The 24,862-nt window shown below is 35.6% G+C and overlaps 1 protein-coding gene across 5 annotated transcripts in view; it reads left to right on the top strand.

The window, feature by feature from the left end:
• Positions 1-24,862, top strand: part of RNF13 (ring finger protein 13) — a 148,764-nt gene that overhangs the window by 73,143 nt on the left and 50,759 nt on the right. For 4 of the 5 annotated variants that reach the window (XM_032345690.1, XM_032345685.1, XM_032345694.1 and 1 more), the window contains 2 exons: positions 15,248-15,335; positions 22,123-22,213. In XM_032345690.1, coding sequence (XP_032201581.1) covers positions 15,248-15,335; positions 22,123-22,213 — 179 coding nt within the window. Of the gene's footprint in view, positions 1-15,247; positions 15,346-22,122; positions 22,214-24,862 lie in introns of all 5 variants that reach the window. The other variant, XM_032345702.1, reaches the window with a different exon arrangement.

Raw genomic sequence — 24,862 nt, 5'->3', positions numbered from 1 at the left:
AAATGCATGTACTTCTGAATTTAATTACCATTTTTTGCTCTAATAATTATTTTTGAATGATGCAGCTGCAAAGTCATATAGGCCAGTTATTAAGAGGCTAAAAGGACTTTTAGATATCATTCCTTCTACCTTTTGTTTTTGTTTTTTCCTGATGTGGATGGAATAGTGTTTGGATTGTAGATGATAAGGAATATGTTAGTACTCATTTTCTGTTGGAATGTGACTTTTATAAAACTCAGGGGGCATACAAACCCCCTTTACCTGACTTATACCTTTCTCTCAAATCCCATATGTACTTTGCCTGTCCTGTCACTTTAATCTTCAGGAGTTTTACAAGTGCACATACGTGTTGAGCAGTCTCTCCCTTTCTGTCTGATTTTTACCATGTTCTTCATGTGGATTCCCCTCCCTTTGCTTGGTTATCTGGGCAGCCTGACCTTATTTTAGCTCTAAGATGAAGTAATTTGAAACTTTTCCATATTTTGTTTTCTTTTCCTGATTTTTCTCCACGTTGAATAGATCACTTCTTCTGTAATATATTACTTAATCCCATTTAATCACTTTTTCTTTTATATATCCTCTAATCTCTGTGAGGGAAAAGATAATGTTTTAGGTTCTATAGTTCTAGTGTCTGATACATTGTGTGGCACTTGGTGGGTGCTCAGTATTTGCTGAATTAAATAATTTAGAAAACTTTAAGGGCTTACAATTGAAACTGGATTAAGGAATAAACAGAACCTTCTGTTGGCTCCATGTTCACTTTACTTAATGTTCTTGGAAGTATTTCTAAATCTAGATACTCATTTATTCCATAAACATTTTTGTCCAGGTCCCAGTGTTTTATGAAAAATTTTAAAAATTACCATTAATTTCTTTTGGGTTATTTGGATGATTCTATAATAAACATACTATTTTTTTTAAAGAAATTTTAGCATCTTATAAAATAGTCTTCCCAGTTTTCCTTTCTAGTTTTGCTTTTCATTATCCTCTTTCAGCCCTCTAGGCTGGGAGTCCCAGGATTTCACTTTTATTTCAGTAATACCAAGCAAGTAAATATGACCTTGATTAGAAATTAAACTGTAAATTATCTCAAAGTTGCTTAATATCTTTATTTAATTATTCCTTCAAAGTTATTTATAGAATTTATTAATCTACTTCAGAATCATGTTTAAAAGATTCTACAAAAGTGTTATTTTCAAGGATTCTTGGGGAAATGGAAACATTTCTACCCACATACAGTTCAAACAGCTTTGTGCTGCTAGCTCATTAATTTATTCATTTGTTTCTTCTGCCCTTTAATTGAATAAACATATCTGCATTTTAATAGGTTCCTAGGGACATCTGGCTGGCTCAGATGATAGAGCATGTGACTCTTGTTCTCAGGGTTGTGAGTTCAAGCTCCACATGGGACATGGAGCCTACTTAAAAAAGTAATAATAATTGGGTTCCTTTATACACATTTATGTTTCCTTTTTAATGTTTATGCAATAGTAAAATGCTAAAATACTCTTCTTTTACCAGAGAGTAATATTCATCAAAAGAAACTGAAAAAATAATAAATTACATGTACTTTACCCTAACCTAATGAAATGTGTGATACTCCTGACTTTATTTACATATCTCTTCCCCACATTCTTTTGCTTCAAAATCAAGATTTTCAGATTATTCATATATACTATAAGTAAAGGACGTCTAGGAGGGAGGAAAGATAGGATATAAAAGAAGAGGAAAGGATGGATTATATCATTGAAATTCTGTTAATGTGAGAGAAATGGTACTAGCACCTAGTACCATCTTATGTGCATTAGCTTTTCCCAACGTGGCCTGTAGTGATACCAAAGTAACATGGGGGAGAGAATGGCATTGGAATGGGATTTAATCTTGACAGGATTACTTGCTGTGGTAATGGATCTTATTTCAACCATTGGTTGTTCCCTTCTATAACATTTCTAGGAATATTTATCCTATAAGTAGAATTAACAGTTTTACATTGACATCTGAATCTACTAGTACTGCTCCATTCTCATCTCCATTGCTTTGATCATTTGAGTCAAAAAGAGATTCTACTTCCTAATTTCTTTTTACTTCCTTTGATGAAAAAGGAAGATCATAGGCAGATTTTGAGAGCTATCTTTATTCTCTAAGTTTTCCATTAATTTTTTTTCTATGTCTTTCCCTTTTAAGGAAAACAACTTTTTCTTCTGTGTTAGACATCTAGACTGGGAGAAAGGGTAGTTTTTGCTGGGCCGATGTTTGAGTTACTGTGGCTTTGTGTTGACAATTCTGAAAGAAAAGGAAACCAGTTTTCCAGAGAAATTTTTCAGTTGGCATTTGGAAGCAGAGTTAGACCACATTTTCTGCAGAAAGATCCACAGGAGTCCCATAGAGGTTGGACTGTGAAGTGAAGCTCCCAATTTTTTCAGATAGTGCTAGAACCACCAATACCCAGTAGTCTATAGCCAGCAGGTCAGAAGACGCTAGGTTCCAGACCCACCCAGGATCTGTTATATACTGTTTTCTTTTTTGTTTTGAATTTTTACCTTTTTATGTTTTGAAACTAGCACACACAAAATATTTATAATGTATGTATATATAATCCAATAGTAAATGAATATTGGAATTCTCACTACTCAAGTTTAAGAGACCTGTCACTTACTGATGTTCATTAGTTAATGTTAACTAATTAAATTTCATTAAAGTCTACATTAGGTAATTTTTTAAAGTTTTATTCTAACTAGAGATTATATTAAATCAGTATTTCTCTGATCTTCATGAGGGAACTTCCTATTTGGAATATTTTTATAGTAATTTCAAATGTTTTAATAGAGTGATGTTAAATATATCACAAAGTGAGTGCTTGTTAAAGCTGCTCATTTTCTGTCTTATATTTGAAAAACTTTGTGATGAAAAAAATTCTTTGCTAAGGCCAGACCAAACCCCAAAAGTACTGTGCATTTCTTTTCCCTCTACAGTAGATTCTTTTTTTATATTCTATTTATATATATTGTTTTATTTCTCCCTAACTTGATTCTAGCCTAAAAACCCATGGGTACTTTCTCACGTCAGCTTCTTGGGAGTAGCACTTATGTTTTTTGAAGTTCTGTGTACTGAGTTTTTTTCAGTGCAGTGCTTGGTGCAACAAATGAGTGAGCAGTTAAAGAAGGGCGAGTGCTCAGAGTTCTACCACTGGGTGGTGCTGAGCATTAAAGTGCTCATTGTAATTGTTCCCTCCATTACATTACAAGTGTAGTACAAGTCTGTCAGTACTTGGGAATTCTTGGTTGGCTCATAGTAAGTGCAGAGTTGTCTTTCGTTGCACGAAAATTTCTTTCACCAAGCTTTATTTACAGTGGTAGGTGGGTTGAAATGAGCTTCTCATTCTCATTAGGATGAAAAATAATTAAGATTTGATTAGAATAGAATATGAATTCTGGCAGTATCAGAAATACCAAAATGTGAATTTTGATCATATTTTTCATTTTAACATACAGTTTAACATGCATATGTAACTAGAGAATAATTTGTGGATACCTCTATTAAACTTAAATTGCAATTCTGAAAATTTATTTAGGCAACTTTCAACTGATGTGGTTAATTCTAACTGGTAAAAGTTCATTATAAAGTTTTTTTTTTTTTTTTAAGGCATCTTCAAACTAATGACAGTATTAGGAATAGCTGTACATACAGGTTTATTTGTGTTTTCTTAACATTTCTAAGAAAAAATTATTTTTAGTTTATTCTACTCATGTCCCAGAAAAAATATTAAAACCTTATTATAAACAGCCACATTTAGAGACCTATAAGCTAAAGACATTGACTTTGTGATGGTGTGTTGCAGAATACTATCGCTGCAATAAAAAGCACAGATTTATTTTTTGATTGCAGGCAATGTACAGAACATTAAGAACTCCTTATATAAATAGGTTTTCAACTTTTTTGACTGAGAAAGTACAGCCAAATCCACAATAAGAAATTTACTTTTATTCTTGCCCCAATACATATACAACACATAGCCTATAATAAAGTTTGATGAAATATATGAAAAATTTTTAAAAGATTTTATTTATTTGTCAGAGAGAAGTGGGGGAGAGAGAGAGAGCAAACAAGTAGGCAGAGAGGCAGGCAGAGGCGGACAGAGAAGCAGGCTCCTGGCTGAGCAAGGAGCCCGATGTGGAGCTTGATCCCAGGACCCAGGGATCACAACCCGAGCCAAAGGCAGCATCTTAACCCACTGAACCACCCAGGTGTCCCTGAAATTTCTTTTTATTAAAGTTCACACAGGTCCACCAAATTATTTTACTACCCATAATTTTTATTACCTTCAATACTTAAAAATTGCTTTCCCGTGTACCAAAACAAAGATTGACTAAAATGCTGCCACTGGACTGGAACCTAAAATCATTTTTAAGTTTCCCAAGGATTCTAGCTTCTGTTTTATGCTATACTTGAAACAAGTAAGTATGGCTTTGCATACAAACACCAATTTTACCAGCCCTACCAAAAATGTTTTCTAATAAAATAAATTCAACTTCTCTCCAAACCTAAATAAACATATGCCATTTGTCAAAAAGTCCACTCTCTTAAAATATAACCTTATATAAGAGAGGAAATGTGCCTTTGTATCACGATAATAAATGTCATAAAGTTTCAGCATTAAAACCACATATTTTGTAGCAATTTTTTTTTAAAGATTTTATTTATTTGACACAGAGAGAGATCACAGGTAGGCAGAGAGAGAGGGAGAGAGGAAAGCAGGCTCCTTGCTGAGCAGAGAGCCCGATGCGGGGCTCGATCCCAGGACCCTGGGATCATGACCTGAGCCGAAGGCAGAGGCTTTAACCCACTGAGCCACCCAGGTTCCCCCGTAACAGTTTTTCTTAGAACTTTTATGTACTTTTTTTTTTTTTTTTTTTGTAAGAGTTGAGTTCTTACCAGGTTTACTTCTCTGTTTTTCTACCACAGAAAAGAGGTAAGGGTGGGGGAAGGCTGGAATGACTACTAGTTTAGCCTACTACTAGTGAGTACAGACAGAGAGGAAGTGACATTTAACACTTAACATTAAGGAGAAAAACCAGCTAGGGTATGAGGAAGCCTATTCATGATGATCCCCAAGTCACTGGAAAAGGTCAAATCATATTTGTTACCTTTTCCTGAGAAAGCTGGGAAAATGCAAAATATTTTAGGAACATTTTTATCTCTGATGACTGAAGTAAAATTTTTGGCATGTTTTTCAGGGGGAACTAAACAAAAGATACAGGGAGCTTTTATTTTTGTGGCATACATCTTGCTGGTAGGGCTGGTAGACTGTTACCTTAGTTGTGATTTAGTTTGATAAACAGTGTTTATGTGAGAGAGCTTCTTCTAGGTTTGAAATATATACAAATAAACAAGGTAGTTCCTTTCCTTAAGGAGCATAAAATATTGCATCCAAAGTACTCTAAATTTCATTTTATCGTCTTTATTTTTCAAGCTGATTAACAGACTTAGTTGTTTTTTTTTAATTTTTTATTTTTTATAAACATATATTTTTATCCCCAGGGGTACAGGTCTGTGAATCGCCAGGTTTACACACTTCACAGCACTCACCAAAGCACATACCCTCCCCAATGTCCATAACCCCACCCCCCTTCTCCCAACCCCCCTCCTCCCAGCAACCCTCAGTTTGTTCTGTGAGATTAAGAGTCACTTATGGTTTGTCTTCCTCCCAATCCCATCTTGTTTCATTGATTCTTCTCCTACCCACTTAAGCCCCCATGTTGCATCACCACTTCCTCCTATCAGGGAGATCATATGATAGTTGTCTTTCTCTGCTTGACTTATTTCGCTAAGCATGATATGCTCTAGTTCCAATTATAAATAATTGGCAGTCAACATTGGGGTGCATGTATCTTTTTGAATTAGTTTTTTTTTGTTTTGTTTGGGTGAATACCCAGTAGCAGAATTACCAGGTTTTATGGTATTTCTGTTTTTAATTTTTGAGGAACTTATGTAGTTTTCCACAGTGGCTGCACTAATCTGCACTGCCGCCAACAGTACACTAGGTTTTCTTTGTCTCCACATCCTCGTGAACACATGCTTTGGTGTTGAGTTGTATACTTTATATATTTTGGATAGTAACCTCTTATCAGATAAATCATTTGCAAATATCCTCTCCCATTCAGTAGATTGCCTTTTCATTTTGATGATTTCTTTCACTCTACAAAAGCTTTTTATTTTGGTGTAATCCCAGTGGTTTATTTTTGCTCTTATTTCCCGTGTCTCAGGAGACCTATCTAGAAAAATATCAGTAAGGCCACTGTCAAAGAGATTACTTCCTATGTTTTTTTTTCTAGGAGTTTTATGGTTTCAGGTCTCACATTTAGATTTTTAATCCATTTTGAGTATATTTTTGTGTGGTATAAGAAAGTGGTCCATTCATTATTTTGCATGTAGCTGCCCAGTTTTCCCAGCACCATTTGTTGAAAAGACTGTCTTTTCCCCATTATATATTTTTGGCTCCTTTGTTGTAGATTAATTGACCATAAACTTGTGGGTTTCTTTCTGGGCTCTCCATTCTGTTCCATTGATCTATGTGTCTGTTTTTGTGCTGGGACCATTCTGTTTTGGTATTTATTGAATATTTTTATCATGAAAGGGTATTGATTTTGTCAAATGCAGTGTTGGCTGCATTCCAAAAGTTTTGATATGTTTTGTTTTCATCAATTCAAAGTATTTTACAATTTCCTTGGTGATTTCTTTTTTGACTCATTGGTGAGTTAGGATGTGCTGTTTAATTTTGATATATTTGTGAATTTCCCAAATTTCCCTCGAATATTGATTTCTAACTTCATTTCATTGTGGTTGGAGAACTTTGTATGATTTTAGTACTTTTAAAATTATTGAGAATTGTTTTATGCCCTAACATCTGGCCTACCTTGGAGAAACTGCACTTGAGAAAAATGTTTATTGTAGAGTAGAATGTTTTATAGATGTCTGTTAGGTCTAGTTAGTTTATATATTGTTCAAGTCTTCCATTTCTTCATTGATCTTCTGACTTTTCTATCCATTAGAGAAAGTGGAGCATTCAAGTTTTCAACTATCGTTGAATTGTGTGTTTCTCCCTTTACTTTTTAAATTTTGCTTCGTGTATTGTGGAACTCTGTGATTAGGTGCATATGTTTATAGTGGCTATAGCTTCCTGAAGGAAAATGGAAAATTGTCTTAGTAAGACATGGATCATGTTTTTATTTTTTTTTTAAAGATTTTATTTATTTATTTGACAGAGAGAAATCACAAGTAGATGGAGAGGCAGGCAGAGACAGAGAGAGAGGGAAGCAGGCTCCCCGCTGAGCAGAGAGCCCGATGCGGGGCTCGATCCCAGGACCCTGAGATCATGACCCGAGCCAAAGGCAGTGGCTTAACCCACTGAGCCACCCAGGCGCCCCTGGATCATGTTTTTAAATCCATTCTGCCAATCTCTGGTTTTTGATTGGGATATTCAGTATGTTTACATTTAATGTAATTATAAAGTAGGATTTACATCTGGCACTTAATTTGTTTTTTATCTCTTCTGATGTCTTTTTTAGTTTTTCAATTTCTGCCTTTTTTTATTGTGTTAAATGGATATTTTTAACATACCTTTTTAATTTCCTTGTTGTTTCTTCTGTATATTTTTTAGTTACTTTTGATAGTAATGGTCCTGCTATTGCAATTAACATCTTAACTTAAAACAGTGTAGTTTAGATTAGTACTAACTCCATTTAAGTAGTATATGAAAATTTTGGTTCAATATACCTTTATTCCCTACCTCTTCTATCATGCTATTGTACTATTATTGTCATACAAATTGTATCTTTATAGAAGTCTATTAACACATTATTTTTTTATGCAGCTGTCTTCTAAAACAAATAGGAGCAGGAAAGAGTTAAAAATAAAAATATCTTTGGAGACTCAATCTCCTTTCCTTTCCAAGTCTCCTGGACACTCTGTCCATATCTACATTCCCTGTGTCTTCTGTAAACTCTGTTCTCACGTCCTCTGTTTGTGTTTGATTTCTATCCTGTGTGAAGCCAAGGACCCTCTTGCAGTCCATACTTGCAGTCCACAGTCCAGCCAGCCAACCACATCAAAAGTGTGGACTGCAGGGTCACCTGGGTGGCTTGGTTGCTATACATCTGACTCTTCATTTGGGCCTAAGTCACGATCTCAGGGCAGCAAGATCCAGCTCTGTGTCAGGCTCCATGCTCAGTGGGGAATTGGCTTGAGATTCTCTCTCTTTTCCTCTCTCTGTCCCTCCCCCCATCACGTGCACGCATTCTCTCTCTCTCTCTATCTCTCTCTCAAAATAAAATAAAAATCTTAAAAAAAAATGTGGCCTATAGTAATACTTAGACTGCAGGCCAGGAATGTCTGCTGCTTCACACACTGTTCTGGTCAACAGAGGGAAGAGTGCAGAGATTGAGAGAATGCATTTAGAAACTTTCATAGCAATTTCATAGAGTCATCTATATCTGTTGAATCTAATAAAAAAAAAATTAGGTGTCCTAAACAAAACAAAACATCTTTTTAAAGAGATTTATTTATTTTAGAGTGTGAGTGAGTGTACATGCATGAGTTGGGGGAGGGCCAGAGGGAGAGAATCTTCAAGCAAAATCTCTGCTGAGGGCTCGGGGGAAGCCTGAGGTGGGGCTGGATCCCAGGACCCATGAGATCACAACCTGAGCCCATACCAAGAGTTGGGCACTCAACTGAGCTACCCAGACGCCTAAAAAAATTATCTTTATACAGTTTTCATAATACCTATGTAGTTATATTTACTGCTGCTAATTATTTTGTATAGATTCAACTTATTGGCTACTCTTCATTACATTCATTTCAGCCTAAAGGACTCCTTTTCATATTTCTTGTAAGGCCACTGGCACAGATTCTCTGTTTTTGTTCATCTGGAAATGTCTTAATTTCATCTTCATTTTATTTTCAAGATTTTATTTAATTTATTTTACAAAGAAAGAGAGAGGGAGTGAGTGCATGGGGTGGGGGACAAGCAGACTACACCAAGCTGGACTTGGGCCTTGATCTCAGGACTCTGAGATCATGACCTGAGCCAAAATCAATAGTCAGTTGCTCAGGGCGCCAGGGTGGCTTGGTTGGTTAAGCGGCTGTCCTTGGCTCAGGTCCTGATCCCAGGATCTTGGGATAGAGCCCCATATTGGGCTCTCTGCTCAGTGGGGAGCCTGCTTCTCCCTCTCCTCTGCCTGCTACTCTGCCTGCTTGTTCTCTCTCGCTCTCTCTGTCAAATAAATAAATAAAATTTAAGAAAAAAAAAAGAAGTCAGTTGCTCAACTGATTGAGCCACCCAGGCACTCCTCACCTTAATTTTTGAAGGAAGCTTAAGCTGGATAAGCTTAAGCTGAATTCTAAACTCAATTATTTTCTCTCGAAGCCTTTTATTAGTTCATCTAAGTAGATGGTTATGTCAACTTACAAATAAAGAGCATCTTCTTTGGTAATCTGTATTCACTCTTTCTATCTCTCTTCCCAATCTCCACTGCCCCGTGCCTCCCACCTTCCTTATTTCATTGACCAGAATTTCAGTATACAGTGCTGAATAGATGAGGTGAGAGTTAACATCTTTCTCTTATTGCTGTTATTGAGAAGAAAACATTCAGTGTTTTACCAGAAAATATGTTGATTGTGGGATTTTTTGTAGATAACACTAATAATGTAGAAATATTTTAAAATGTCAATATAAAATGTGAACTCAAGTTCATTATTGGGCAGGAAAGTAGATTGAGAGCCAAAAGAAAATGAAAGATGCTTTGAAGTCACTGTAGGTATCATATGATTAAATTTAGTCATTCTCTTCCTAGTAGTCAAGTGCTTAAAATGCATCTTGAGATAGGTGTATCTTTTAATATTTATACCCAAGCCAGGTAGACTTTCCAGGGAGAAATTCCCCAATATTATTACATCTTTTTTTTACTTCTACTACTACTTTACTTGTTTCAATAAATAAAATTATAACATGTCATAGAAATTTCCCTCTAAATCCTGTTTTCATTCTGGATGAATTACAATCTGACGTATTTCAGCTTTCTAGTTAAAAAAATAAATGACCTTTTTACATTTATAATAAAATGGTGAAATAATGAACTAAACTTAAGATTGTATAATCACTAAAATTAGAAGAGAATATATTTAAACTTGGCTACTATTTTGAATCACACATATTTTATCCGATCAATTGAAAGCAGATATTCTTAGAAACATGGGGCATCTGTAGGAGACATGTGTATGGTGTTCATGGAAGGTTATCTGTCTGTCTGAAATAATCCAATAAGCTTGCTTTTTCACAGTTATTCAGGTGTTACAAATTTTTCTTCATGAAAGAAAAAAAACAAATTAATAATTCAGATAAAGACTTGAAATGTGTTTCAAAATTAAAAAAAAAAATCTTATCAGTGTTTCTGCTGTAAATAATTGGGTTCTTTTCAAGGTCATTTTCCATCAAGGAAAGTCAGCTCTATTGAATTTTTACCGTTCTTGCAACTATATAGCTTCGAGATATACATAGCTCTGCTTATGTGTAACATCTCTTCTCAGAGGAAAAAAGAAGTACATTTAGTTCACATACAGATGTTAAAGGAGTTTGAAGACTATAAGAAATGTAGAACTGTGAATGGATTATGTTTTATTAGAAGTTAATTATTTTTAGCAACCAGGTAGCTAGATTTACTCCAAATATTTGTTGGATGAATGAGTGAATTAATTTGCTGAAAATTTTTAAGTTTTTATCTCAAGTCTTAATCTGTTGTATTCTGTCTTACCTTAAAAAAACAAACTAACCTATATATAGAAACCTCGCTACCTCCCCCATTATTCAGAGGCATTCCTTTCTCTTCCCTTGTGAAAACAAGCTCTGCTTCTCAGACTTTTCCATTTCTGTTTAAGCATATTCCCCAAGTTTCCTAGGTTCCAAGGTCCAAAAATTAGTTTTTGAAGAAGAATAAAAACTATTGTTGTTTCATATCATTGCCATCTTTCTATCCTGCCTTTTCATAACATCTCCACATGTTCAGTTTCTTCTTTCCATATCAATCTAAGTAGACCAGATTTGTTCTAAAATACTGCCTCAGCCATGTCAGTGCCTTATTCAGTTGCCTTCTGTGAACCCTAACAGAGTAGATGCCATGTCTGATTCTTGGAATGGTCTCTAAGGTAGTACTGCCAATCTGGCCCTTTGTTTTCTTTCTTCTCACCTTGGATTCTCCAAGAGCAACAATAAAAATCAATAGCAATGACAGTACTCATAAATAGCACTTATTTAATATGTGCCAGGTACTGTCTAAGCACTATTTTGAGTGTTTTACATATATTAAATCATTTAATCCTCATAGTAACTCTTTAAGTTGGGTATATTATCAGACTTATCTTACAGAGAAGTTAACTTACTTGCCTAAGTTCATACAACTTATATGTGACAGAGTCAGAATTGGAATGCAGGTAATCTTGTTCCAAGCTTTTATATTTTTAACTTCTCTGCAGATCTTTCTTTCAGTAACGTTCTTTATTTAGTAATGTCAATGTTTTATTTTTTTTTAGTAGGCCTTGCTAGGTCCTGACTTTTGTTTTGTTCTTTCTCTTTATCATATAAGAAATTTCCCTCAACTCTTTTCTACAGTTAGCCCAAATTTTTTCTCTTTGTTAAAGTGTAATTCATGTCCCATAAAATCTGTGATAGGCATTTCAGCCCACTAAATATTTCCCCTCTAAGTTTCCAAAAACTCTGTGACAGTATTTTAGCACTTTCCTTCTTGGCTTTAAACTCTGTTTTGCATAGAGGTTTCATTTGACCTACAAGGTTTTATGATCATGTTGTCTTAAGTTTTGATGATTTCTCAGTTCAGTTCCTTTTCTCACACATTTGTAAAATGTTTAGTAAGGTTCATAATTTTCGTTCTCCTCCTGATTCATTGGGAAACCCCATGCTTTTTTTTATCTAATCAGATTAAAAAAAAAATTGCAGCTCTGTCTAAATGCGATTGTAGGGCACTTTTACTTACCCATTTTTCCTCCTTTCTAAAATATAGAAAAGAACACCTATTTTGTTGAGGTGTGTTAGGTATTAGAGATAATATATGTAAAGCACTAGCATATAGAAGCTTCCTTTATTCATTAGAGCTTTTAGTCTGGAGCCTTGTTACATGTATCCTATCAACAGTTAACTCCCAACTTCTCAATCCTTCAAATCCCATAAAAGATCTCTACTTGCAATCTGGACAGCTCAATCAGTTCTTCTTACAAGACTTGTTTTATTAATGTCAGTATTACCAATTTGTCCACTCTGGAAATAAGATGAACTATTGTGTCATTTCCAGGGTTCCTTTTCGAACCTTACTGAAAGTTTTTCCATTAACAGTTTGCTATCTTCTGACATGCTGGCTACTTCCTATAACAAGCCAGCAGTTCCATATTACTCTAGAACTCTTGGAAAGGTTCCGCCTGGTCTACATAATTTAGTTGCAGCTAATTTTTTTATTAGAGCTAAAATATTTAGAGCATTTACCACAATTTGAGCTAAAGGCTTTGATCAATCTCCTTTAAAAGGCAGCTTTGCAACACAATTCAGAAGGCTTTTTCATGAAATTTTCAGTTTTGATGTCTCTCTTGGAATTTAGGTTTGTTCACAGTGCATGTTTTTTATTCGTCAATCTTTGAGTTCTTTGCCTCCATCTGACACCATGTGTGAGGTTGCATTTTATGAATGTGAAACTTTGCACATGTTTACTAAGTTGATTTAGGTTTTATTTCTGCCTCGTGTTCTGAAAAATACCAGCTGCTGCTTAGTTAAAAATGTAATTTAATTTGACTTGATGCACACGTTTTGTAGTTCATAAACATGGATATAGTTTCCTTGTTTGTATTCATAAGTCTGTGGGTCCATATGTTAATGTTTTCTTGATTTAATTTTAATACTTTATTTTGGAGATCAATAAAAACAACAAAAGCCTTAGGGAAGACTTCTTGTTAAATTTTTGAAAACATGTTTCTAATTTCGGGAAGTCACACTTGTACATTCAAAAATCCCTGCCTATTTTAGTGGTTTTCTAAGTTTTCTATTTGAGGGATTTTATTGTTTTGTTAGCAGAGAACAGCTTTTGATATTGATATAATATTATATTGTATTTATGGAACCAATTGCATTTTGGATGTGTGAAGGAAACATTTCTCCTCAGTTGCTTCATGCAGTTTTAAGAATCTAATGGCTAGATTTAATTACACACTTGGCAGATTGTTGTAAATCCAATAATTTATATTGGTGGTTACTAACATTTGGGGGTTCAGAAAGACTTTTGTAAAATTAATGATGGTTTTATCTCTTCCTACCAGAAAAGCTCACACGTAGACAACTACAGGAGCTTTAAGGACCCCATGGAAGGTTGTTTTTTTTTTTTTTTTTGTTTTGTTTTTTTTGAAATGGGATAGTGTGTGTGTGTGTGTGTGTGTGTGTGTCTGTGTGTGTATAAGGTACAATATAAGATCTTTAAGAAAAATGAAAATAAATTGATATAAATGCTGTAAGCAGGGAGCGGTTATGTGGGTGCTTGAAAAAATATGCACAGCAGGGCATGAAACAGGACAGGCTTCATGAAGATAATGAAATTTGAAGGCCTGATAGGCATTCAGAAGACAAAGCGTATTCTAAGCAACATACTAGCCTGAGCTAATAGAGAGGCAAGAAAGTGCCTGACCTCTTTGGATATCCATGAGAATCCATGAGAGCTCTTTCAGAGCAAGGATTGTTTCTAATTCACCTTTGAGTTCTGCACTGTGCCGCACAGTACCTTATATAATTTTATTATGTAATCTCCACAAATACTAGTTGAATTGAACTTTTTTTTCCACTCTTTATCATGGTTCCTGAGACCACCTTCCTGTGTGTCCTATTGTGTTGTATCACAAATATGTATTTTGCAGGGAAACAAGTTAAATCATGTAATTTCAAATTACATGATTTTTTTTTTAAGCCGAATTCACTGGCTTTAAAAAGCTTAAACTTGTTTTTTTTTTTTTATCAGAAAACAACTTTTGATATAAATTTTATATTTCTTAAATTGTATCTCTGGCAACATTTGTTTTTTGAATGTCTTAAACATTTCTCCTCAGTTACTGGGTTAGCTTTTTGGGAGCAGTTAAAATGGTCATGAAAGCATCAAATAAACTAATAGCAACCCCAAGCAAGTATACTTCTGTTTAACTAAAAGCTAAGTGAAGTTTCTTCTGCTATGGTAGTAGAATGAATAAATAATAGATTAATATATAAGTAATAAATAAGTAAGATTTAGAATCTATAATATCCTTCTTAAGAGTATTTTTTCCCTCCCCTTGAAAAAACAGTACTATCTATGTGGAAGAAGTTTTGGAGCTAGCAGGTTGTCAATTTTAGCTGGATACTTAAAAATGCACATGTAACAAAAAAAAAAATGGCAAACTTTCTTGATTTTTGACATTTTCTTGCAGGACTAATAAACATTCCTTATTAACAGTTTTATTGGCTGGTTAATTTTCTTGCCATATTCCTAACATTAGAGCAGTAGGTCCTGTGTTGGTGAACTATTTATGCTACTTTAATCAGTTTTTAGAAAACCTCTGCCTAATTTTCTTTCTTGTGTTTGTAATGTTATAATGTGGGCTATTAATTTGTGTGCATGTTTTATACATTTACACTTGAATAAGGAATATTAATGTGCGCCTGCTCTGTGAGGCTGTTTCACAGGTGCTTTTAATTCCTTGAGGCACTCATCAACTACAGACTGGGTTTTTATTTATTTATTTTTTCAGTGATAGGATAAAATTATTCTGATTAATCCACATGAATAAAAGTAATTTGTCCAAGTTTATTCCCCTCTAAGCAGCATATATTTGAATGTCCAAGGGCTGATGACTCTTGAGCATGATCATAGCAAATCTCTATGTGTTAGAGCTAGGTGGGTTTCTTGCTTTAGATTCTTTAGTATTTTAGCTTGTATCTGTCCTTTCTTTGTTTTTCATTCACTTCATGCCATGAATGAAATCAAGAAAATATCCAAAGTCACTAATTATTATAAAATATGTTATGTTTCAAGAACATATTTGAGATCTATTCTTAGATATATACGTAATCTAGTCCTAGACACATGGTATAGACTTGCTGGTTTATGTTGAAGTTGAGGGACTGTATGACAAAGCAGTCTTTTCCTCATAATTGTGATTGTTTTCTGACTTGCAGGTTTTAAATGCACAGAGAGCAGGATACAAAGCAGCCATAGTTCACAATGTTGACTCTGATGACCTCATTAGCATGGGATCCAACGACAGTAAGTACAGGTATCACTTTTCTTCTCTCCTGTTTGACAGATCTTTTTGAAACTAAAACTTAACAAGATTTCCCCCCACTCTCATTTTCTTTTTAAAAAGCAAAATTTCTTTTCTTTTAGAAAGGTAACTCATCCTAACCCTCTTGTGACAATTTTATTCATACTGAAGTAGAATTGTTCTTTTTTGAACAGTTAGTTGTCTTGTTTTCTTTTAACTTTGTGTTTCATTTTAGAAGATGTGTTGGTATTTTGGCAAAAATCAAAGCTTTAAATAGAGATAAACATGCTGAGTTAAGGATCCCATAGGAGAATTCTGGTGATTTCTTTATAGAGTTACAATATTAAATGTTAGGGTATGTATCTACACTAGGTAGCTACTGTATTCTTATAGAATTTCAAAGCTACATACTTGTGCTTTCTTACACCAGTTGGTTATTAGCTTCTTAACATACATTGACATGCCTATAGCTTTTCATTCAAAATGAGAATGTTTTCCCTTATTCTCTACTAAATACCAGCTTGTAGGGAAAATGAGCCAATTTTAACCAAATAACTGACTTTAACCAGTGACTTTTAAGCTGTATGCTTTCACTTAATTTGGTGAGAGTGGTAAAGGGTATCTTTTGTTATGTTAAGGATGTGACTTTGGGACTCCATCAAAGGATGAGGGCTGGCTGCCAGGAGAACCAACCCTGTGATGAGAGGGTTGGAGCTCTCAGTCTCCCCGGGCCCCCAATCTGTGGAGAGATAGAGGACAGGAAGTTGACTAGATCTCCAGTGGCCAGTGGTTTACTGTGTAATGGAGCCTCCATAAAAACCCAAAAGGACAGGGTTCAAAGAGCTGCTAGATTGGTGAACACATTGAGATTTGGGGAGAATTCTGTGCCTGGAAAGGGCATGGAATCTCTACATCCCTTCACGTACTTTGCCCTATGCATCTCTTCCATCTGGCTGTTCCTGAGTTCTATTCTTTCATAATAAACTGATAATCTGGTAAGTAGATTGTTTCTCTGAGTTCTATGAGCTACTTTACTAATTAATTGAACCCAAGGAGGGGGCTGTCAGTGGAACCTCTAACCTATAGCCAGTGAATCAAAAGCATATGTGATAACCTGCACTTAAAACTGGTGTCTGAAGAATTGAGGGCAGTTTTGTGAGACTAAACCTTTAACCTGTAGAATCTGATGCTATCTCTAAGTAGATAATGACAGAATTGAGTTGAGTTGTTCCATGGTGTGGCGGATATCCCCCACATATCCATTGAAAATTGGGTTCAGACCCCAAAGCACACTGCCAGCATCCATGATTAAGTATTTTATTTTTGTTTTTCTTCTAGCACCTAACCATAATACCTCTGGCTACTAAGTGCCATTGAGTCTCGTATGCAAGAAAGAGCTTGGAGCAAAAAGCAGACATAAAGCTATGGACTGGTATCCTACATTGGAATATATTTAAGACTTTAAATAATTAGATCCTCAATAGGAAAGATTTTGGAGTCCTTAACTAAATTTTTTATAACTTAAGACGCTGTTTGTTGTTGTTGTTATTGTTTGAGTAGAACCCTTTTCTTCTTACCCTTAGAATCTGAGGTAAAATTATAACTTATAAAAAGTAAAATTTGGTGGGATGCCTGGGTGGCTCAGTGGGTTAAGGCTCTGCCTTCAGCTCAGGTCATGATCTCAGGGTCCTGGGATCGAGCCCCACATTGGGCTCTCTGCTTGGTGGGGAACCTGTTTTCCTCTCTCTCTGCCTGCCTCTCTCCCTACTTGCGATCTCTCTCTCTCTGCAAATAAATAAATAAAATCTTAAAAAAAACAAAAAAGTAAAACTTGGTAATAAGTTCCTTCATTAATTTCCATATATATTTTAAATTATTATTTAACATTCTAGCTGACTAAATCATTAAAATGCATGAGGTACCCTTGGGAGGGTCTAGCATTTCACAAAAAGTTTGACAATCACTGCTGGGAAGTAGAGGAATTGATGAAGGTACTTGACTTACCAAATAAACTAGTTCTTTTGGTACTGTAGATTTGACATGATCTTCTTCCCCTTCAGCTATCTATCTTAAAAAAAATATATATATATATATATATATATGCCAGGTCAGTAACTTTTGTTACCTGTATACATTACTAGCAAAATGGAAAGCATAACTACTCAAGAAAGGGTGTGAATTTAAATTGACACTCTCACTTGTATCAGCTGTATAACTTTAAGCAAGTTACTTACTCCTTGTGTGTTTTGCTGAAGTCCTGAGCCCAGTGTTTAGCAGGCTTCAAGACCTCAGGTGTTTTGAGTTAAACAGATTCATATTTATAAACTATTTACTCTCTTTACCCGTTTTCAGTAAAAATTTTGCAAGCAGGAAGTGCCTGTTCCCTCTAACACCTATTTTGTCTTTGTAATACCATAAAACCTTTTTGTGGCAATCATGACAGTTCCTAAGGAAAATGTGTTAAATGTTAAAAGTAGCACACAACCATGTAATCCTGTTGTTGCCATGGAAATGTTCCAGTTGAGCTATTACATTTCAAAGATTGCTCAGAATTTTGGTTCTTTATTGCTTGGATTATTTCTGTGACATTCTGCTCTATCCCTGTGTATCTGTGTTTGGGACATTTCTTATATTCAAAAACAAATGTTGTAAAGATCTTTACCATTTGCAACTTTGCTGTTAATTGGAAGAAGAAAGGAAAGCATGGATTCATTAAAAGAGGCATGTATCTATTCCCCTTTTAAGGCTTAGTCTATAACCACCAAGAATATTGAGCATATTCTAGAAACAGACATTGTAGTATCTGGAAACAAAAGCAAGTTTTAAAAGCCCTTTGCTGCCAACATTTCACACAAGGAATTTGTCTGTTTTTATTTCAGCTAGGACATAGGATGGGTTAACTCAGTGAGCCAGTAATATCTGTCATCTTCAGGAGGCAGCAGAATGTGATAGAGAAAACACCAACTTCAGAACCAGGAAATGTGGGTTTATTCTTCTAGGTTAGTTAATATATGAATTTTGGGAGAGTTACTTAACCTTTTAAGCCCTTTGCTTTCATCTGTAAAGGTGTGTATAATTTTTATTTTTATTTGACCTGACAAGGTTGTGAAGATCCTGTGAGAGAGGATATGTGAGAAAACCCATGCCATGACAGAGTTGCAAGAGCTTAGATTAGGAAGCGAAGCCTCAAGTTTGAATCTAGGCTGTGCAAATTCCCAATTGTATAATCAGGGCAGGTTATCAATATGTCTGGGTTTGTTTCTTCTCTTTTTTTCCCTGCTGTCTTCCTTGAACAAATATTTTTTTTGACAGCCTACTCTTCATCAGGTACTATTTTAGCCACCATGACTACAGCAGGGAATGATACACTTTAAGGCTCTGTTCTCGTATCTTTCAGTGAAATAGCAGAATGCAGCAGTTATTGTGGCTTCTGGGTACTGCCTGCTAGGGTTTTAATTGCAGCTGGATCACCTGCTAGCTGTGTGACCTTGGGAATATTTTCTTACATCTCTGTTACATCTCGGTAGGCCTCACCTTTCTGATATGTAAAATGGGGATGATAATAGTACTTAACTCATTGGGTTGTTGTTGAGGATTGAATGAATTCAGACATAGAAAACCTCTAGAAGACTGTTTCTTAGTCATTACATAATAAATACATGATAATATAATTATTAGATATTTTATAATAGTATTAATAATCATTTATGGCTATTATTACTGCTATTATTACATTCTAGGGTGGGAGAGAGGAACACACAATCAAAGAGATATGCTATATGTCAAGTAGTGATAAGTGCTATAAAGAAAATTATGAAAAAAAAAATTATGTCAAGGCACCTGGGTGGCTCATTTGGTTAAGCAACTGCCTTTGGCTCAGGTCATGATCCTGGGGTCTCGGGATCCAGTTCTGCATCAAGCTTCCTGCTCAGCGGGGAGTTTGCTTCTCCCTCTGACCCTTCCCTCTCTTGTGCTCCCTCTCTCTTGTTCTCTCTCTCTCTAATAAATAAATAAAATCTTCAGAAAAAAAAAAAGGAAAGAAAGAAAGAAAAATCCATGTTAGGCTGAAGGGATATAGGGTGGCAGGGACGAGAGGAGGCTGGCCATTTTAGATAGAGTGGTCAGAGGAGGCTTCTCTGAGGCTTTGACATTTTAACATAGGTCTACAGCAAGAGACTGAGCCATGCAGATTTCTGGAGCAATGTTCCAAGGAAAGGGAACAGCAAGCAAATACAAAGGCTCAAAGATAAAGTATATTTGGTGTTTTCAAGGTATGACAGAAAGCCACAGTGGCTGAAGTATATGCAGAGAGAGTGGAGAGAATGAGGTTAGGGAAGGCACTAGCGGCAGGATCGTGTTGTGTATTTATAGGACTTTGGAATTTGTTATGTGTAGCTTTTAAACAGAGATGTAAGGTGATCTTTTATTTTAAAAGGATCACTTTGGCTGTTCTTTGGAGAATAGATTGAAGGTGGAAGATGGGCAGGAATGCCAACAAAGAGACAAGTCAGAATGTTCCTGCAATAGCCAGGCCAGAGGTGATGGTGATCTGGAGTATTAACAGTGGCTATGATAAGTGATAGAATTATGGCTCTGTTTGAAGTTGATAGGATTTATAGAAGAAATAAAGAAATTGAGGAGTCAAGAATGATTCCAAGGTGTACAGCCCACGAAACTAAGTGAATACAGAATGCTGTTTACCGAGGAGAAAGACAAGGAGTAGAGCTGATTTTGAGGAAAGAGCCAGTGAGAGTTCCATTTGAGAAACATTAGATTTAAAACCTCTATTAGGCAGGCAAGTGGAGATATTGAACAGGCAGCTGGATATATGAATCTGGAGACGTTGGGGTTGGCCATCTAAATTGTATTTTGTCTATGATATCATGACAGTACTATTGGCAGTGTATATTTCACAGAGTTTTGTGGATAAGAATTAAAATTTAGTGTTTTTTAAATTATTTTGTGAACTAAAAGATGTTTGGTTCAGTATATAAATAATATTGCAAAGTCTCCAAGATGACTTTTCATATTTGTATACATTTTACCCCTTCTTCTGACTGAAGTAAGGAGCTCTTTACATCTCTTTAGATATCATAACTCGAAGAAGTTCTGTTACTTCCAATAATTATTGACATGACAGAATATCTGAGTTGTATCATTCAGTGGAAAAAGCCTATACATTTTTCCATTATTATATGGTCCCACTGATATAAAAATACAACATTTTTATTGATCCCACTGATATAAATATAGCGATTAAATATTCCTTTACCAACCATTTTGGACCTTGCCTTCCTGGGGCTTATATGGGATGTGTATATGTGAAAGAGGGGTAGGGATGGGAAGAGTGGGAGGAAGCGAGAGAACGAGCAGAAATGAATAATTATATTTACATTAAAAAAAAAATCTAGAAGTGAAAAAAATATACTCTACCAGGATTTTATAACTTTAAAACTTGTTTTTAATGGGGCGCCTGGGTGGCTCAGTCTGTTAAGTGTCTGCCTTTGGCTTAAATCGTGATCTCAGGGTCCTGAGATCAAGCTGCATTGGCTCCCTGCTGGTGGCGAGTGGGGGGGCGGGGAGGTCAGGGATCTGCTTCTCCCTTTTCCTCTGCCGCCCCTGCCCTGTGCTCATGCTAAATTCCTCTCACATAAATAAAGTCTTTGAAAAAATTATAAAGTGAGGCCTGCTAATATTTTTTAAAGAAACTTATTTTTATAAAGATTAAAGAAAACACATCTGCAGTAGCTTAGGTTGGAGGAGAGAGGTTGAAAATAAAGGGGGTTATAAGGGAATTTGGGGGGTAATAGAACATTCTGTGTCTTGATTGTGGTGGTGGTGGTTACATAACTGTATGTGTTGAAACTCCTAGAACTGTTTATTACTTCAAATAAAACCTTTCTCTTTGGGTGGGAAGGATAATGGTTGTGTGGTTTTCTTCTTGTATCCCCCCCACCACCACCTTTTTCAAATTTGTGTTTTTTGGAGAACAAAGTTATTGTGAAAAATGTAATGAAAGTAAATGGACTTTCTCTAAAGCCAAATTTGTTAAATTAACTCACAGCCAAAAATAAGACTGCTTTTTCTATTGTAAATTTAAGAGGATCTTCCTGAGTAATGGGTAATTTTTACAAACTTCTCTTTTGTTGACATTTGACTTTGGTTTTACAAGTAGTTACAAGAGTTCATTGTCTTAAGACACCAAACAAAACAGAGCTTTACCGTGAACTCCAGGCTTAGGAGGAAGTAGAAATTTACCTGGCTTTCCTATTCTTTGCCCTTTCTCAACTTCTGTCAGCCTGTCAGTCTGGAAAGCCGTAGGTATATGGTATCATTTTTGAGACTTGTATAAAGTGGTCTTTTCTTACATTCTTCGGCTTATACATCTCCTGGGAATGGGTATGTAAAAAAAAGCTTTTTCACCTTTTTCACCTTTAATTTAAGTTATGTGTGGAACTTAAATTTCTTTCTCTTCCTTTTCTAAGAGTTAATTATGTCTATAGAGGAATAAATCAAAAGGAAATATTAAAAATATATCTAGTCTTCATAGGACTGTTGAGATGGTATGGTAATGTATGTATGCACAATGTTAGCTTTTGTTATTGTAAATGTAATAGGATTTCTCAACCACTTGATTGATAATGGTATAACTCTGCAATCAGGAAAATCAACCGATTCGAATTGATTGTAATTGTTACCAGTTGCATTTGCTGCTGTTATGAAGAAAGTAAAGTTGATTGTAAACGGAGTATGGGATTTTAAGAATAATTTTATTATTATTTTATACAGTTGATGTGCTAAAGAAAATTGACATTCCATCTGTCTTTATTGGGGAATCATCGGCCAATTCCCTGAAAGATGAATTTACATATGAAAAAGGGTAAGTAATGGATATAAAAAACAATCCTGTAGCTTAATATTCCTTATATTAGGGTAGAACTATATTAGTTGTAACCAAGGTTATCTTTAAAAATGAGCTCTACTCTGCTAAATTATCTTTTAAGTCATTATGATTTTAAGACTATTGTAATATTTCTTCTGTGCATGATTACAATCATTGATGATAATTTCCTAGATCCATTGAGTTCTTTAGGGTTTGCAAGTAGTCTAATTTTATAATTCCTTCTTCATTTATTAGTTAAATGCTTCTGTAAAGAGAACTTGCACCTTTATCGATTCTTTCAGTACCTTGGTACACAATCTAATGAAGCTAGGATGGGGTGCCAGGCTGGCTTAGTTGGTGGAACATGTGACTCTTGATCTCAGGGTAGTCAGTTTGAGCCCCATGTTGGATGTAGAGATTATTTAAAAATAAAATCTTAAGAAAGGAGGGGGGTGTCTGGGTGGGTCAGTCAATTAAGTGTCTAACGCTTGATTTCGGCTCTGGTCACAATCTCATGGTCCTGGGATCAAACTGGGCCTTGAACTCCAGGCTCAGTGGGGAGTCTGCTTGGGATTCTCTCTCTCTCCCTTCATCTGCCCCTCACTTGTGCACTTGCTCCCACTGTGAAATAAATAAATAGTTATTAAAAAAACCCAAAAACTGGTATAAACAATTCCTGCCCTTCATTTACTGTTTTTCAAAGTGATTTCGTTCACTAGCATCTTCCAAAGATGATTTATATGTATATTCAAAGTATCCTAATGAATTCATGAGTTAAAACTCCCTGAATATGCTTCAGCCCATTGCAGTTATTCTCTTTATTGATGTTCACATTTTCCAATTTCAGACTTCCAAGTTTAATCCAAATGTCTTTTAATGTAAATCTGGAGCTTTTGACTGCTCCTTATTTTCTGTATGACAAGATGTTCCAGGCCCATTTTGTTCTTTTCCTCCCCCTGACTTGGAACCTGCCATTTTTTTCAAGGAGCCTCTGTTTCCTTTTAATTTAATATGGTATTTAGAGACTGAGAGGTGATCATTGCTCCTTGGTTTGTCATTATTTCTACGTTTTTTCAGTGGATAAATCTAAGACATATATGTGCTTTTTGTTTTTATTATACAAGGTAAGGTTTCCAGGTAAAATAGTGTGTTTTAAAGATACAAAAAATCATGAGCGCATGCTGTTGCTTCTAACCTCAATTCAGGACTGAAGGTGTTTTGCTCTACTTCATTAATTTTACTCCTGTATTTTATTTTTCTGTGCTCAAAGACACCAAAGTAATTGTTTTCTTTTTTAATTGCACAATACATATATAACAGAACAATACCAACACTACTGGCATTTGTGAAAAAATAGTTCTTTCTTTGTTTAAGGTATATCATAATAAGGATCTAAAACCAAATTACCATGTTTTAAAGACATATGAAATAATTCTGTGTGCTGATGCTGTCAACTGGAAGCACAGGCCTATTTGATTCATGTTGCTTTTAGATTTTAGGGATTGCTTTTTTACCCTCATTGTGACTTTTATGATTTTGTATAAAATTAAAATCAGCAAAACACAGTGCATATTCAGAGAAGTCCAGCTTCTTTTTTTCTTTCTTTTTTTTTTTAAAGATTTTATTTCTTTATTTGCCAGAGAGAGAGAGAGAGAGAGCAAGCGCACAGGCAGGCAGAGTGGCAGCAGAGGCAGAAGGAGAGGCAGGCTCCCCGCTGAGCAAGGAGCCTGATATGGGACTCGATCCCAGGACGCTGGGATCATGACCTGAGCCGAAGGCAGCCACTTAACCAACTGAGCCACCCAGGCGTCCCAGAAGTCCAGCTTCTAAGTATCATCTGCTTTGTCCATTGTTCCCATCCTAACTTTTTAAGTAGCAATTTTAAAGTTTATTGGAGCGCCTGGGTGGCTCATTTGGTTAAGCATCTGCCTTCGGCTCAGGTCATGATTCCAGGGTCCTGGGATTGAATTCCACATTGGGCTCCTTGCTCAGCGGGGAGTATGCTTCTCTTTCTGCCCCTTCCCCTGCTTGTGCGCTCTCTCTCTCTCTGTCAAATAAATAAATAAAATCTTCTAAAAAAAATAGGACATAAGGAACACTAGATTTAGAACCCAGGTCTGTGAATCTTTCTGCTCACAAGAAAATTCTGGAATTGATTGTATTTCTGTGGTTACACATATATAGGAAGTGTTCAAAAGTTTTTTAATGTTGGGGCGCCTGGTGGCTCAGTGGGTTCAAGTCTCTGCCTTCAGCTCAGGTCATGATCTCAGGGTCCTGGGATCGAGCTCTGCATTGGGCTCTCTGCTCAGCAGGGAGCCTGCCCCCACCCCCATCTCTGCCTGCCTCTCTGCCTACTTGTGATCTCTGTCTGTCAAATAAATAAATAAAATCTTTTTTTAAAAAAAAGTTTTTTTTTATCCTGCTTTGTTCATTTAGCTCCTTCTCACCTGGCAGTTCTGTTCATTTCTGAGCAACCCTTTGGCTTATCTCCTAGGACAGGGTTTATTTGTTTATCTCATTCAAGCCACATCCACATTAGAAAGCTGTTAACATAAAAGGAGAAGAAGAAAACCCATATGAGAGATGTAAAGTTTGCTATTGCTGAGATACTTATATTCTATAATGAGTTGAATATAGATAAGCAGT

This window comes from Mustela erminea, chromosome 1 (genome assembly GCF_009829155.1).
Source record: "Mustela erminea isolate mMusErm1 chromosome 1, mMusErm1.Pri, whole genome shotgun sequence".
Lineage (NCBI taxonomy): Eukaryota > Metazoa > Chordata > Mammalia > Carnivora > Mustelidae > Mustela > Mustela erminea.
The sequence above is the reverse complement of the archived record's forward strand: the minus strand, read 5'-3'. Positions and strand labels throughout refer to the sequence as shown.